General features: G+C 41.9%; 1 protein-coding gene across 2 annotated transcripts in view; it reads right to left on the reverse strand.

The window, feature by feature from the left end:
• Nucleotides 1-7,677: 7,677 nt before the first annotated feature.
• The window catches only part of CDH23 (cadherin related 23), a 1,628,602-nt gene continuing 1,618,520 nt past the window's right edge, over nt 7,678-17,759 (reverse strand). For both annotated transcript variants that reach the window (XM_082268007.1, XM_082268006.1), the window contains 4 exons: nt 17,637-17,697; nt 16,786-16,915; nt 15,797-15,919; nt 7,678-8,699 (listed from right to left, as the gene is read on the reverse strand). In XM_082268007.1, coding sequence (XP_082124133.1) covers nt 8,376-8,699; nt 15,797-15,919; nt 16,786-16,915; nt 17,637-17,697 — 638 coding nt within the window. In that variant the 3' untranslated portion in view covers nt 7,678-8,375. The remainder of the gene's footprint in view (nt 8,700-15,796; nt 15,920-16,785; nt 16,916-17,636; nt 17,698-17,759) is intronic.

Genomic DNA, 17,759 nt, shown 5'->3' on the forward strand with positions numbered 1-17,759 from the left:
TACATGGAGGGACTCACAGACCTCTTCAGGCTAGAAAATGGCACCCTGACTGCCATTAGATATTCGGATAAAATTATTGGATCCATTGTCAGATCCTACGCTGGTGCAGTGGGTCCTGGATTCCTCCGGATGCAGAGCAATTTCTGGCCTCATGTGGCGAGAGTATACAGCCAACCCTGGAGGATAAAGGAATTGATACCACTAAATAGCCTCCACGCTCGCCTGACCTAAATCCAATAGAAGACCTCTGGGACATTATGTTTTGGTCCATCTGACACCCCCAGGTTGCACCTCAGTCTGGTCAGGAGCTCAGGGATGCCCTGTCAAGATCTGGGAGGAAATACCCAAGGACACCATCTGTTATCTCAAAAGGAGCATGCCCTGACTTTGTCAGGCATGCATACAAGCATGTGGGGGGGGGGGGGGGGGCATACAAACTACTGACTACCATTTTAAGTTGCTGCAATGACAATTTCAGCAAAATGGGCTATCCTGTTGCATCATTTTTTTCACTTTGATTTTCCGGGTGTCTTTAACCACTTGCCGACTGCCTAACGCCGATCTACGTCAGCAGTCAGCCCCTCACAGGCAAAGTGACGTAGGGCTACGTCACTAGCTTGTGAGGGTCTAGGGAGCGAGCGCGCGCCCCCGGAGGCGCGCTCCCGCTCCCGCGTGGTCACGGCCCCCCCCCCGCACGTGTGACCAGCGGACCCGATGTCCGCCGGTCACTCGGCGATCGGCGGGGGAGAGGGAGAATGTCAGGCAGCTTGTGTAAACAAGCGACCTGTCATTCTCCTCGCTGTAAAGACACTGATCACACGGATCTAGTATGTAGATCCGTTGATCAGTGTCCTTACAGCTCAAGCCACAGCCAATCACAGTAGAAAGCACGCCCCCTAGGGATACACACAGCCCCTCCCTCCCAAATAAAGTTAACCCCTTCACTACCAGTGTATTTTTACAGTAACAGTGCATATGTATAGCACTGATTACTGTAGAAATGTCACTGGTAACCCCAAAAGTGTCACAAATGTCAGTCAAGGGTCCGATCTGTCCGCCCCAATGTCGCAGTACCGCAAAAAAATCGCAGATCGCCGCCATTACGCGTTAAAAAAAAAACAACAAAAATGACAAAAATCTTTCCCTTTGTTAGTAAACGCGATAACTTTTGCGCAAACCAATCAAAATACGCTTTTTGCAATTTTTTTTACCAAACATAGGTAGCATAAAACAAATTGGCCGAAAATGTTAAAAAATTTTGATTTTTACATTTTTTTGGGGGGAATTTCATATAAAAAAATGTGAAAAATATTGCTATTTTTGCAAAATTGACGCTCTTTTTTTGTTTATAGCGCGTGATCAAAAAATCGCACAGGAGATCAAATACCACCAAAAGAAAGCTCTGTTTGTGGGAAAAAAATTTGTTTAGGTACAGCGTCGCACGAACGCGCAATTGTCCGTTAAAGTCACGCAGTGCCGAATTGCAAAATACCCCCTGGTCGGAATGGGGGTAAAATCTTCCGGGGCTTAAGTGGTTAAATTCGACCCTCTGAAGGTTGACAATTTTAATTTCCATTAAATGACGTGGCATCCTTTCATGCCTAACACTTTACCCAGTCCATATCAGTATAGATAGCTAGCATGAGATTTTTCTCCATTGAGATCTGATGTGTTTTCAAAGTGTTCCTTTAATTTTTGGGAGCAGTGTATTAAGCAATCCCACATGAAGTAATCAGACTGATTACAATGCGTTTTTTGCTCCTGGGAACTCCTTACATTAGCAATCAGTCACAAGGCGCTTGTGATGCTGGATAACCACAAAGATTACACCACCTGCAATCACACGCCAAGCCAATGAATGTGACCCTCCTGGAATCCATCTTGAACTTGTGTGGAACACCACAGTATTCAGAAGTAACCCTCTGCAGAAACTGTTGAAATGCTGTGTAATGTAATATTCCCCAACTACATTGTAAGGGATGAGCACTGTTTTTACCTAGAACTCGAAAATACACACATCCCTTTTTTTTTTTTTAATGCTGCTTTCATTAACTGACAAAATTTGCAGCTGTCTCTAAGAAGCAAAAAGTCAGGTTTCTAGTCTGACACATCTAAGTACTCCAATCAAAGTGCTCCCTTGTCTGGAGTACTAAGATGGGGCAAATCAGACTACTGGAGACACAGACCACTGTGCTGTGGGGGAAAGCAGCAGTATGACCAGGGCCGGATTAAGAACATCATGGGCCTGGTGCTGAGGATTTTGGTTGGCCTTTTTATGGAAATAAATAAAATGAAAATGCAAACAATTTTTGTTAAAACAAATAAAAGATTTAAACAACTAAAATAAAATAGCGATGGGGGGGGGGGGGGGAAGTAAGAGGGGGATGGAGGGTGAGAGAGAGAGGAAGGGTGAGAGAGAAAGAAAGGGTAAGAGAAAGGGGGGTTGAGAGAGAGAGTGATAGATGGCCTTTGGGTAGTCTTATTAGGGTAGTAATGTGGTGTGCATAGCGCACCGCTGCAAACTGTGGGTGGAGCCACATTGCGGTAAAAGTGGGAGCAACTGCCCTACAGGTGATGCATGGGAATGTTCTCGCTGTGTCACATCTGCATGATGTGAATGGAGTCTTATACTTACCAACCATGTAACAAGGATATTTACTAGAGATTGGCTCTGGCGTGTTCGGGATCGTAGTCCCAACCCATCTGCTCAATCCTGCCAGCAGGGGAGGACTGGACCAGGGGGCAGGGGGGAAATTGCCTCCTGGGCCTCTCCGAAGCCCCTTTAAAAGGCTGCACTGCTTCTGCTACAGACATTCCTAAAGGATTCCTGGTGAAGAGAATTAAAAAGTCCCTGCCACTGACCTACTGAGTGCATGCTGAAGACAAGGACAGAGCGCAGGCTCCCCCCCAGCATGGATGGTGTAAACTGTGTCTGAGCAAAGGCCGGTTTAATGCCCCACTGGAGACTCTCCTCCACCCAGCCAGCCCCAACCAAGCTGTCCCAGCTACCCCCCAACTGCCCCCTGCTGGCTAGGTCGGGAACCAGAATTCAGCCGGTGAGTAGAGAGTACAGGGAGCAGAGCTTCAGCCTGGAATGAGGGTCAGGAGGAGGATTGAGAGAGGGAGAGTGGGTGCAGTGCAGAGTCGCTACACCATGGGCCTCTGGTTTGTACTTTTCCCCTGGGCTGAGAGTTGCCAGTCTGCCCCTGCCTGCCAGGAAGCTGACTCTGCACACTGCCAATTAGAAGCATTAAGCATAGGTGATGGTGGACCAGGGCTCAGGGAGTTTGACATACCTATGAATGCTCTAACAATTTACATATCAATACCGCCTGCAATTTACATATTAATGCTGCCATGGTTTACATATCAATCCTGCCGCAATATACATATCAATCTTATGTACACTGCACACAGAGCAGGGCTGGGCAGCATTAGTGACATACTCACACCACTGGACTGGGCCTATCTCAAGAAAGGGGCCTGGAGCTGCAGCTTCAATAGCCCCTATGTTATCTGGTCCTTAGTACAACTTTGCAGCATCCTGCTGGCATAGAGACTCTTAAACATTTATAGTGAAAAAAATGCCATATTTTTTTTTCTTGTTCTGTAGCCTGGCTACTACAGGTGGGCTTTAATCAGGATGAAAACTGCTCCTTTTTTATTCTAGTTTTTGCATATCATGTCCCAGTATTGGAGGTAAACTGATTAAAGTGTCTTCTTTTGGCCTTTAGCCAAGTCTGCATTCCCAGGAATTTTGCTGCATGGACAGTGATGTAATTTCCAGTGATGCAGAAGACAAAGAAAGTATATGTTTATTATTTTACACCTACTAACAATATGTGGTTTGTAAAGGGGGAGGGGGTCTGGGCAATTTTTGCAGATCTTGCTCTTTACTGCAAGGTCCGCTTTAACCGCTTGCTGACCAGCCGCCGTAGTTTTACTGCGGCAGGTCTGTTCTGTTACGCGAAATGCCGTTCATGTATGTCGCTTCAAGTAGCAGTTAGTGTAGGAGCACGCACATGCCTATTGGCTAGAGGGGGAGCCATTCAGCCGGCCGGGCTACCGCGATGTCTGCCAGGCACCCACGATTGCTCCCCATGGAGCCAGAACGGAGGTCTGCCAATGTAAACACGCTCCATAATTGCAGCAATACGATTCATATCTATGATGCCTGTGTATGATCACCAGCTATTTTGGTAAGGGTGTTCCTTCCCCTGGGAAAACTTGGGGCCTTATCAGTCTTTTGGTTTTCATCAGAGACACAACCACACTCATGTGTTAGAAAAGGCAGTTTTGCTTTATGTGCTGGTCTTCACACACAGAAAAAACTCATGTGACCTCAATGTCCAGTATCCCCCTGAGGAAAACTGCCAAGTCAAAACACGTCGGACTTTGGACAAAATTCTTTGGGATTGCACCATGATGTGTATCCATATTGTTAAGTCTATGTTGTGACATGATACATGGGCTTATATATTTCCTATCTACCCCCATCTTTGGGGTTATTTTAATAAAGTTTGTAACCAATAAAACTTTCATTGTTTTTAAAAAGATTCTTTCTATATAATTGTATATTTTGTCTTGGCGTCATCAAAGTCCCGCTTTCTCCCCTGCTTGGCCCTTGTGGCCTATATATGATAACTAATTGGGACGGGTGCCCCCCCTTTTTTCCATTATTAAGAACATTAAGCCACTAGTCAGATGGTTGCCAATAAAAGTCTTGGTGATCAGTAACTATCATTTTGGTAAGTCAGCACAGAATTCAAAGACATGCATCAAATGTCTGAGTGTGTTGTGACTTAACAGGACTAGTGGCAGTGTTTCTGTCTAATGGCAGTATCTTTTAAATAAAAGAGCATGGTTTTTGAACAGTAGGAAAGTTTAACCACAGTGCCGGCACAAACTAACTCCTTGTACTAAGCCATTCTTAGCATTATTTTCAACCCTGTTGCCACAAATCCATATTTGCTCTTGTCCAACAGCCACCCCACTATGATATAGTATAAATACACTCCCCCAGTTGCAGCGGAAGATCATCTCTGGATTTTTTGGAAGGGAAATTCCTCCTCATATATATATATATATGTGTGGCGGCTCAGCACCCTCTTCTCAACTGCAAGACCAATGAGGCCACCTCTAGTCATAATTCTTTGATCTTAGCTAGGATGGGAAAAAAATATGTTCTGCCACACCTGGAAATGCCTATTTAGATATAATCTTCAAGGAAACCATCTCTTTGATCCATTTGATGCACCTGAGTGGTTCAAGTGGTTGAAATTGCTAGATATTGGATGCATGTATGGGCAGCATTAGGGTTCCCCAAAATCTAAAAGATGTGATCTTAATACCCACATTTCTCATCTAGCTTTGACATCACCACAGCCTCTGTGCCTCTTGTGGAAGATGTATGTAAAATATCAAAATTAACTGAATGTGAAACTATCAGGACCAGAAATATAAGTGTTTTAGAAATATTTACAGTGATCCGCAGCCCTGCTCCATCACTGGTTGTGTCCTGAAGATCCCTTTTTCATTTCAGACATGAATGGATGTGTAAAGATACAGACCACACATTGAATTAAAGGCACGCATTGACACTCTGCTCCATACAGTATATACCTACTGTATATTTCTAGTCCCAATACTACATACTGTACAGCATGAATGCAAAAAGGCTCGGTTCCCACTGCTGCCACCCAAAGTCGTGTGACTTTCAGCGCGACTTTGATGTTGGCCAAAAAGCTCTCCTCTTGGTAGAGTCCTGCTACCTCTAACCATTCTCGGTCTCGCTTGCCGTGATCTTTATAGGTCATTTCCATTGTATCAAAAATTGCAGGACGCTCATGTACAAGTTGGAAAAGTTGTTCATTGTTGAGAGCAGCCTCTTGGAAGCCATCTTTCCTGAACTGTGAACACAGCTTTAAAATGTGCTTGCTAGGTAGACACGGTGCTTTGGGAGGTGACAATGCTTGTTTTGAGCTGCAGGAATGGGCTGAGTCACTGGTATATAGCAGAAAATGGGAGTGGAGTGTGACTTTTGTGATTTTTAACATTGCAATCTGTGGAACTCATGTTGCAAAAAAGTAGTGCAGGAACAATTTTTTCTGTCACTGTTACAGTAGTTAAGATGCTGCCTATTTAAATGAATGTGTTTTGAATTGTCATGCAACTTTCTATGTCACACGTCACAGCAATGTAAATCGGGGCTAAAGCACAATTGCAGCCAATATTTTATTTGTCAGAGTAGGGAAGGAAAATATTCTATGTCAGGTTGTATAGCTGTTTTAGAAGCATTTGAGCAGCTGTCCCCCTATATCTTGGGGTCTCTAAGAGAGGAAGAAAGTAAAATGAGACCGAGATAAAACATTGTTTAATGTGGAATAAAAGCCTTTGTCAGTTTTTTTTTTCCCACTTAGTCTCTAATAGGGCAATCCCTTTACTTCCACTTTTTTCCGCCACAAGAAGTGCAGTAAAATCTCCCCTAATAGGGTCATAGGTAACATTAAAAAGCTGATAGACCTTCAAACTCATCCTCACTCAAACTCAGACCAAAGTAAAAACACATTTTGGCTGAAATTGAGCTTTAGGACCATTCATATCTTCCTTATGTGAAGCAAGGTCAGTTTAAAGAAGAACTCCATCTTTTCCTCCCCAAAACAACAGATGCACGTAAATGAATCAAAGCCCCAGTGTCAGCTAATGTGTAACTTACCTCCTTTAGCTGTATACAGCAGTTTTCTCTGTCTGTGATTTCACTCCTCCTCTTGGCTGAATTTCAAAGTTCTCTGACTTTCTGTTTCCTTCCTTTTCTAGTCCCCATACTACATGTCCCATGATCCTTTGAGCCTCTGTAGCTTCAGGGTCGGTTATCAGTTCTGGGAGTTGATGTGGGTGGGGTTTAGGGTTACTGTGGGTGTTTCTGGGCCTTCATGTGCGTGTTGAAATGTGTAAATGTGTCAAACCTTCTCCGGTGTCATTCCTGTCTTGTAGCATGCCAAATATTAAAGGCTTACTGCAAGACTACAGAGGAAGGGCTATGGGAAGTTATTAGGAAGGTGTTTCATTCAAATGTAATTTAATCCTTTCACAGAGAGCAGGGCTCTGCAAGGCGGGATCTGAGGGGTGGGAATCTCCCTGTTCACACTGGTCGGCATATTTAACTAGGCAGGACTGTATTCTATGTGTGATCCATTCAAGCCTGCCCAGCAGCAGCACAGCTAGCTTTCGGAACAGGCTGTGTATGAAGGGGTTTCCTTCTTGAATAATGCTGTGATCTGGGAGGAGGGACTTGGGAGGTTTGGACTCTTCCTGTAGGTGTGCCTGGGAGGGATTGAATGCTAATTAGGATGTATTCAATTCCACCAACTATCAGAGCTGTGAGGGAAATTACATAATCTTCAGAGTCTAAAAGGCTACAGTGGGGAGTGTTATAGACTCTAGCTGCTGCAGGAAGTGGCTGTGGAAGGGATAGAGTCCATCAGCTGGATATACAGAGTATCACATGATACAAAACCACAACTAAACCCAGAATATCAGGGGAACTGCAGACAACAGAGCAACATGGTACAAAGGTATGATCTATACTGGGATTGTTCATTCCATTCAGTTCTAGTGAAAAGAAAGTTGGAGTTCAGCTTTAAACTTTGTGGGCCCACATAGCCACATTCACTTTGAAGCTTATTAGCACCTTTAGCTGAAATAACCGAGACTTTTGTTAATTTATCATTTTGTTTTCGTCATCATAACAAACATTTAAAAAAAAAGGGAAGAAAAAAAAACACAAAATCCACATACATTGAAAAATAAATTAAAATGACACACTATAACTCTTTCAGAAGTCTTGGAAGTGGTGATCGGAAACTTGTGTCGTTTTGGTAAGTCAGCACAACTGAAAGACATTCACCTAAAGTTCTGAGCGTGCTATGACCTCACGGGCCTAGTGGCAGTGTTTCTGTCCAGTGTTAGGGTCTTTTAAGTATGTTTTTTAAACACTAGGAAAGTTGAACAACACTGCCAGCAGAAAAGAATTCTTTGTACCAAGCCATTCTTAGCATTATTTTCAACCCTGTTGACACAAATTGGTGTTCTTTCATGTCTGACAGTCACCAGAAACACTGCGATATGGTGCGAGTACACTCCCTCCAGTCACAGTGGAAGATAATCTCTGGGTTTTTGGGAAGGGAAATTTTCTTTTGATATAACCTTCTCGTCTGCTCTGGATGGTGGGGCGCTGGTCATTTTGCATACAGACTCTTGGCAGCCTAAACTGCGCTCACATCAGCTGCCCCCTTTCCTTTTTTGTTTTGCCACAATGCTGAAGCAGTGGCTCAGTACGCTCTTCTTAACTGCTAGACCAATGAGGCCACCTCTAGTCATAATTCGGTTATCTCCAGAGGGCTCTCCTCGATGGTATCCCTCAACTTGTGCATCGGAGTGGACTTGGCAGATTCTGTGCGGGCATTTTTGTCATTAAAAACACAATTGTCTGTGCTAAGAGTTTCCAGAGAACGCCCTAGGACTCTCTGATCTTCCTCTGGTAAACTGTTGATGTCAGAAGTCAAGAGAGTTCCTGTGCTACCATGAACAATGTGGATTCCATCTTGTCCTTTCAATTCAATTGGCTGCTTGTGTTTGAAGCGTAGCGATCCGTGTCTTGGGCTTTGATCCTCGTCTTCATCCAAGTCATTCTGAATCAACTAAAACACAAAACAAGATGGTATTACCTTGTGAATGATTGATATTGTTTGTCTGATTGGCATCCTCGACTATGTCATATGTACAAGTCAAACCATCTAATTCCACCTGATAACTATTTTCTGCTTGGACACTCAAAGTGGAACTTTGATCTAAAAGCTACCCAATGGAGGACATTTATTAGGCACAGTGGTGTAGTGGTTAGCACTTTCACCTGGCAGCAAGAGGGTTGCTGGTTCGAATCCCAACCACGACACTACCTGCCTGGAGTTTGCATGTTCTCCCTGTGCCTGCGTGGGTTTCCTCCCACACTCCAAAGACATGCTGGTAGGTTAATTGGCCCTACTATGTATGAATGTGAGTTTGGGACCTTAGATTGTAAGCTCCTTGAGGGTAGGGACTGATGTGAATGTGTAATGTATATGTAAAGCGCTGCGTAAATTGACAGTGCTATATAAGTACCTGAAATAAATAAATTAGGCAGCATAGTGGCACAGAGGCAAATCAGGATCCTCTCACTAAGAGAGTCTATGTGACAGGTTTTCAGTGTATTTGTGAGCTGTGTCTGAATTCCCAGGCAGCCAACTACAAAATATTGCAAGGTCTGCAACAGATTTATTACTAAAATCTAAACAAGCTCATAATTAGGAAGTTGTGTGGGTCAGTTTCCATTCACCTACAGTGAGCCTTTGGAGCAGCCTAAGGGAGACATTTATGACTAAAGTTGTAACCTTATAAATCTGTCACATGATCTGTCTCATTGTTCCTGTTTAGCAATGCCTTGCTGTGCAACAGAATTGAGAGATGTCGACAGTGTACTTGATACTTTTAAAAAAATGTATGTTGCTCAAAATAAGAAAGAAATAAATGTTACAGCTCCTTTAGTGCATTTCAACAGGTTATTTCTTACTCCTAACTACCCCTCTCCCCATACACGTCAGTAGATATAAAAGGCAGCTTAAAGCAGGTTGATGCAGTTTAGAAGGGGGTCAGAAAAAGTTTAAATGCAGGTCAAATGCACCTGCCAATGTACCCCTTATAATTTCAGATGCATCTCAAACTGATTTCAAATGCAGGCCTTAATGCATCTAAAAGGAAGCTGTAGTCACCCACCGACACACACCCTACAGCCCCGTACACACGTACCGATTGTCGGCCGCAAATATTCGGCTGCCAACCGATCGGCCGATTGTAGGCTTGTTAGTATGATGCTTCCGACAGCCGACAGAGCATTTTCGGCCGAACAGAATCTGTTGTGCAGACTTTAAAATATTTGTTGGCCGTCACCAGAACGGCCGATTGTTCGCCAGTCAGTACAGAATTCGGCCGACAATCAGCAGATTTGCAAGACTGGGCATGCTCAGAGAAGAAAAAACACACGGAAAGTTAACCATCACATGACATCACTTCTGCAGTCGGCTGTTGTTGGCCGACAAAATTTGTGTGCAGTCTTTTGCAGTTTTCAATCGACAGGACAGCACCGGACAAAAGACGGCAGATCGTTCGGTCGACGATCAGTACGTGTGTATGGGGCTTTACTCTATTTTGCACCACTTGACCTCAAAATAAACCCAAACCCTATGTGCAGTTGAATCACTGGAGTTAGCCATGTGGCAGCCTCAGTTCAGGAAGAAGATGGTGATAAGATCGTGTTGATGGGATAAAAAAGGGGTGGTAAGGTGATGTTGTGCAATTTCACTTTAAGACAAGATTTATTAAGCCTATGTTGCACAGTTCCCCTTTAACTGTCTAAAGGAATGTGTACATGATTCACATAGCTCAAACCCTCTCCCCCACAGCAAAGATGGCCGCCTTAGTGGAATCCAGTCACAACCTAACTAACTCTAAACCTACTCTCTGCCACAATCTAAGCCTAATCTATCTAGCCCTGTAAAGCAAAAATCTCTGTACATTCCTTTTCCACAGTCGCTCTAGTTCGGTCCCACGCTGAGCCGTCAGCAGCTTCTTCAGTGTGGAGGCGGGTACAGGAGGGGCAGCTGACAACGGAAGCCCCATAGTAAGTCTATGGGTGACATCACTTCCCAGGCATTTTCCAGCCATTGTCAGTTCTCTCCTGCACACAGCTTCCATTGCTAGAGACCAAACCAGATCGGCTTCAGAACAGGTACGTACAGCGATTTTTGGTTTACAGAGTTTGATTATAGGCTTATAATGTGGCAGAGAGTAGGTTTAGTGTTAGTTAGGTTTTGACGGGAATTCCACTTTAAGAAGGGCTGCTTGTGTGCTTGCTAACACACACACACAAAGGCAGTCAGCTCAGTGATGCTGATCTTGTTATCAACCTTGACCCTGCACATATAACAAGCTCCACATCACTGAAGAGTCATGGCTGCTGCAGCTGCCTGTGTGAAAGATGCAGCGGGCAGGCAGGGAGCTCAGTAATGCTAAGCCTGTCATTTTACAAGGATTAGAGTTACTGAGCTGCACTTTGGATATAGTGTATGTCCGGTATGTGCACTCCAACTTCACCTTGCCCCCACGATTGCCAACTAAGGCAGCTACATTAACTGGCCTAATTTTGTTAAGTGGAACTAACAATCCATCTTCAAATTTCTTGTACTAGCTACAGTAAATCTGAATCAAATTATCAATCAATGACATTTCTTTCTATAGAAACAATAAATGGTTCTACTATGGAAAATCCTGTACCATGCAGCTAAAAAAGGGAAGTACAGTAGTACAGAAATAATATAAAATGTAGTATGTAAGGAAGAACAGGCAAAAATGGATCTGAATTAAAATAAGAGACACCTTGCACATTATTGATTATTTTTCCTCACTACTTTACAAAATTAGTTACAATAAACAATAAGCCGCTCATTGTTGAGATAAGATAAGGGCCAGAATTCTACATATGCCGTGGTCTGGTGTGGCAAAACCATCCTGCTTGCTAGGGCCACCCAGCTGGGTCTGCATTGGCTCAGTCTATACACAGTTTTTGCATTGTGGTGGGTGGAGTAGCACAATAATATATGTACTTTCACCCACTTACAGCTTTGTACACTGAGTACCAAACTGCTGACAGAGTAGGATGACAGTTTGCTTGATTATTTCAGTGAAGAGGTGGTGATACTGTATATTGAGATAGATGTGAATCCACGGTGGGACAAGGTAGATGGGAGTCACTGGTTATTAGGGCTCATGCACACGGAGCTTAAAAAAAACTTAGCAGCCAGTAAAAGCACCACTATGTTAGCCTAAGTAGCCATGCATACAAAGGCGTTTACAGGCAGAATATAAAACCCACCAAATTCGTGTTCTGAGAGGAGTGTGAGTAAAAAAAAAAAATAAAATTATAAAATAAAATTGTAAAATTATGGCCAGTAGAATGCATTTAAGCTCAAATGCCATACATGCATTAACTCGCATACAGTGGGTAAAATCAATATTTGACCCCCTGCAGATTTTGTAAGCTTGCCTACTTACAAAGAATTGAAGGGTCTATAATTTTTTATCATAGGTGTATTTTAAATTATAGAGACAGAATATCAACCAAAAATCCAGAATAAAACACATGATACAAATGTTATAAATTGAGTTGCAGTTCAGTGAGTAAAATAAGTATGATCCCCACGCAAAACATGACTTAGTACTTGGTGGAGAAACCTTTGTTGGCAAGCACAGAGGTAGGTCGTTTCTTGTAGTTGGATTGTATACCTCTCAGGAGGGATTTTGGTCCACTCTTCTTAACAGATCTTCTGTAAATCCCTAAGGTTCCTTGGCTGTCGTTTGGCGACTCGAAGTTTCAGCTCCCTCCATAACTTTTCTATAGGATAAATGCTAGGCCACTCCATGTCCTAATGTGCTTCTTCTTGGGACACTCCTTTGTTTCCTTGGCAGTATGTTTTGGGTCAGTGTCATGCTAGAAGATCCATTTATGACCCATCTTTATTAACCTGGCTGAGGGAAGGTGGTTTTACAATGCATGGCCCTATCCATTGGCCCCTCAATGTGGCAAAGTCGGCCTGTACTTTTAGCAGAGAAACAGCCCCAAAGCATCATGTTTCCATCTCTGTGCTTGACTGTAGGGATGGTGTTCTTAGGGTCATAGTCAGCATTTTTCTTCCTTCAAACACGGTGAGCTATTGCTAAAGAGCTCACTTTTGGTCTCATTTGACTACAGGACTTTCTCCCAATCCTTCTCTGAATCATTTAGACGTTCATTGGCACACTTCAGATAGGCCTCTGCATGTGCCTTCTTGAGGAGGAAGACCTTGCGGGTGCTGCAGGAATTTAATACATGGTAGTGTATTGTGGTACCAATTGTTTGTTTGGTGACTGTCCAAACTGCCTTGAGATCATTCACAAGCTCCTCCCATGTAGTTCTGGGCTGATCCCTCACTTTTCTCATGAACATCCCTATCCCATGAGGCAAAATCCTGCATGGAGCTCCAGACCGAGTGTGATTGATGTTTATTTTGTATTTCTTCCATTTGCAAATAATCGCTCCAACAGTTGTCTCCTTCCCACCAAGCTTCTTGCTGATGGTCTTGTAGCCCATTTCAGCCTTGTGCAGGTTTACAGTCTTGTCCCTGACATTCTTTGACAGCTCTTTGGTCTTGCCCATGATGGTTAGGTTTGAATGGAAGGAAGAGATTCTGTGGACAGGTGTCTTTATACATATGACGAGTTGTTAGGAGCACCTTCTTAAATTGACAGGATTAATCTGTGTACCACATGAGCACATACTGTAGCCAGTCTGTGGGAGCCAGAATTATTGTTGGTTGGTAGGGGATCAAATACTTATTTTACTCAATGAACTGCAACTCAATTTATAACATTTGTATTATGTGTTTTTTTTTCTGGATTTTTGATTGATATTCTGTCTGTATAATTTCTATGAGTTGTAAAGGCAGAAGGTTTGTTATTCTAATGCATTCTATGCTATAAGATAAAAAGCCTTCCCAGCACCCTCTAAAACTTACCAGAGCCCCCTCTCTATCCAGCGATGTCCATGAGTCCCACGGCTGTCCAGGACTCTCCCTCCTGATTGGCTGAGACACTGTGGCAGCTCCATTGGTGCCTGATGCTGTCAATCAAAGTCAGTTAGCCAATCGAGAGAGAGGGGGCGTGGTTGAACGGCAGCTCCGTGTCTGAATGGACACACGGAGCTGAAGCTCAGCTTAGGTGCCACCATAGTAAGCTGCTTGCTGTGGGGGCACTCATCAGGAGGAAGAAGGCGTTAGAAGCAACGAAGAGGGACCCAAGAAGAGGAGGATCCAGGCTGCCCTGTGCAAAACCGACTATTTAAAAAAAAATAAAATAAAAACACGAGACTTTACAATCACTTTAAAATACACCTATAATAACAATTATAAACTCTTTATTCTTTGTAAGTGGACAAGCTTACAAAATCTGCAGGGAATCAAATAATTCGTTTTGCCACTGAACATATTGTAACACATACTGGAAGAAAAAGATGCTGCTCATTTATATAAGCTTATGTACACAAGGCCTTAAGGCTTGCTTACCTTTATGAGTATGCCTTATGTATTAACAAAAAGAAAAGTAATTATGCCTATCTACTTACCAAAAACACTAGTGACTATTAGTTAATGTTAATCAATACAGAAAGATATAGTGAGATGTTGAGTGAGATAGAAAACACACCATGCAGACCCACTGCACCCTTAGAGACACACCAGGCTTGTTAGCCTGCACACAACATAAGATGGTATACCTCTGTGACTGAGGAATTGTCACCAGTACTGGTGGTTGCCTTATTAACCATTCTTTGTGCTAATAACTTTTTCAGTCTCATATAATCATCCAGTACGACTTTCAGCAGTGACCCCTGTGTGTGGATGATGGTAATAGTGATGTAAAGGCAAAATAAAATAAAATAAAATAAAAATACAAACACACATACAAGCAATTTTCTAATATGCTGGAAGGTTCAGTTTACCATTGCCATCTTAAATAAATGTTCCATTTTCTGTAAACTTTGTTTTTAATGTAGGTAGGACACGAATGTCTGACGCCTAAGCGAAACTTAGCTTACATTAAGTAACAATGAAGATTTTAAAATTATAATTAGCCCTGAATCATTCTCAGATATTGAGTTTCCAATATTTACAGTGCAATATTTGTATCTGAGATAGTACTGAACCTGTCCTTTTTAAATCATTACTATTTAAAGTATTTACACTGTAAAGTCAATTATAGTTCAGATGATCGCACGGCTTTGTCAAATATACATCAAGTCCTCTAACTTCCTCTATCAAATTTGTATTGAAAAATCTTGAAACTGGGGGTCGTATGCCTCGTACACACGATCAGATAATCGTACTAAAAAAAACACTTTCGAATTAATGGCACAATAATCTGATCGTTAGTACACAGCTTTCGACAGCCGATCACGACAGTTCATCCAACAAAATGCGAAGGGGCAAACATGAAAACTTTTGTTGTACGATAGCCTAGAGAACGATAATCGTTTAATCAGTACAGTAGGCGTCCGCTAAAAAAATGATAGACCGTGCATGATCAGAAAAACTAAAATAACCCGGAAAAAGCCAGACTGCCATTGTTTTTGTTTTGCACTATCCGATACGTAGCTACGCAACCGGGAAGCTTTTCCAGAATCGTACGAAAAAAAATCATACGTTTAGTACGCATTGTTGAATTTGATATTATTATCATGCAACAAAATGCTAATGATCAGTCATCAGATTTTCTGATCGCGTGTATGAGGCATTAGGCAACTACCCAGATTGCGGTCATAAGAAATTATGCAAAGTGAGCCTGCCATACAAAGAACAAAATATAAACACTGATAACTGAATTTTATAAACAAGGATAAATACAAAGAGTCACAAAGTTCTGTGCCTGAGGGTCAGCCAGTATATTCTGAATGCCCACTGAGACACACAAGATGGTGGCCATACTGTCTGGCGGGGGTGTCTGTATCATATGACTAGCAGAACCCCATTACAAATGATTTAGCAGATAAAATAAAAGTTCACATATATGTACAGCTGTGTGTTAATCTATTGGCTAGTTGTATTTTAAGGTATTCTCCCCAGGTTCTTCTCTTTTATATTTTAAAGACTTTTTAGCCAATAATTCTTAGCCTCACCTTAATAGGCCCTTCACGCATAATCTGCCCCAGCTTTGCAATGTTGTCATACTCTTGAATTGCAGCACGAAGGTAGCGATCGTCCTCCGGTTTGGTGGCAGTTGGTTCTCGTCCGAAAGTTCCCTATAGAATAAACTGCTTTAAGGGTTTCTTAGCCAGGCCTAGGCTTATGACACCAGAAGATAAACATATTTATATTCACATATACATAAAGTAACAACTGCTGTTCTTATGCAAGCAAAAGAGCAAATGGTGTAGAAAGAAAGGAAAAAACGAATTACCCTGCTGGTCTTTGAAAGAATAACTGTAGTCTGTTCTCATTTAAAGGATATCTAAAACTTAGAACAAAGCCGTAATATATTGCAGATTACCAGTCTTTAGATGTGGTGGCTGCATTCATTTTCACTTTTAGGTTAGGCACATTTTCACCAAGTAATGAAAAAGAACTGTTGATCGAGCCAAAATGCAGTGTCCTCAAAACTTTACTTGACCTGAATTAATATATAATTTTCCTTCCAAGCTATTTTCTATAAACTACTATTTCCCTCACACCCATGTAATGGAGAAAACAGAGTACGCGTTGTCCCTCTGGGACAGGAAGGGTGGTATCTGCAGAACTATTAGAATAAAACTAAGGAAAAAAAAAAAAACCTGGAAAAACAAATATTGCAGCCACTACATCTAAAGACAGGTAAGCTGCAATATACTGTATACAAATTTGTATTTTTAGGTTTCGATACACTTTAATCTACAAGTACCTGTCTGCAGTGCCTTGGCCCTTTGCTGGATAGGTGTTACTAAGTACTAGAGCATAACACCTGTTCTTCTGAGCTATCTTTAAATATACCTTTACTATTACAGACCAGGAGTGCAGGGTTTGTGTAAATGTAATGGAGGTGAGATAACATTTTGGAGAAGAGCGACAGACCAAATACTGAAAATTATCATTTATAACATTATTCATACTAGAGTAATAAAATAATAGTTACATGAGTTCTTGCTGGGCTGTTCCACAGATCAGTGATGTCACTCAAGTTCTCAGGCAAGTCATCTTCGTGTTCTGCTTGTGCCGCCAGTTCCAAATTTCTGCAAAAAGGATCCAGCCATACAGGATTTGCCCTATAAACACAGAAATAAACAATGGTACCTAAGATACAGAGTCAGAGACCACAGGGTAGCAACAATAACAATATGTGTAACCAAACATAGGCTAAAACCAAATCTATTAGTTTGGTAGAATGGGCAATTGCATAGTTTAAAAATCCAGTAAAATGAGTCTAGTTACATATAGGCTGTAGGATACAGGATCACTAAAATCTACAGTACTGGGGCCAACCTGAACTCTGAGAACACTTACCCTGCCATCAGACCTACTACTGGTATAGACACACAATACACTACTGACAATGCCCCTATTATTGTATGCTATGGGAAAAGCTTCTACTAGTAGTTTGCAGCATGGAACCTGTAACCCTGTAACTGCAATTATTCCCAATTATTTACTTAAAATACATTTTTTAATAACTTAAAATACCAGTCAAGTCTACTATCTTTTTTGAGACTGGTGAGAGCACAATTAAACCTTGAAGATATCCATCAAGGGACATTTACTACAATACTCCCTAAAACACTCTTTTAATGGGCCCAATATGTATAATATACATCTAATATTCAATACAAATTTAAATACTTTGAAAATAGCCATACTTTTGAGATTAAAAGTAGGTTAAACTAAGCATCCATACATTTGATGCTAATGGCACTTGTCCAATCATATATCACTTTTTACTATATAATAACATGTGTGGCACTGGCACATAATGTGCCCTAGTAAACTTACCCTTCAAATGAGTATTTATTAGTGTTCGGCATATCAAGAATATCCATGAATCCTCTGTTTCCTGAAAAAATAGCAGTTTGGTTAAGATTCATTTCATTATCTTGCTTGTAAGGCTAAACATCT

Source organism: Pelophylax lessonae (genome assembly GCF_965119305.1).
Source record: "Pelophylax lessonae genome assembly, chromosome: 9".
Lineage (NCBI taxonomy): Eukaryota > Metazoa > Chordata > Amphibia > Anura > Ranidae > Pelophylax > Pelophylax lessonae.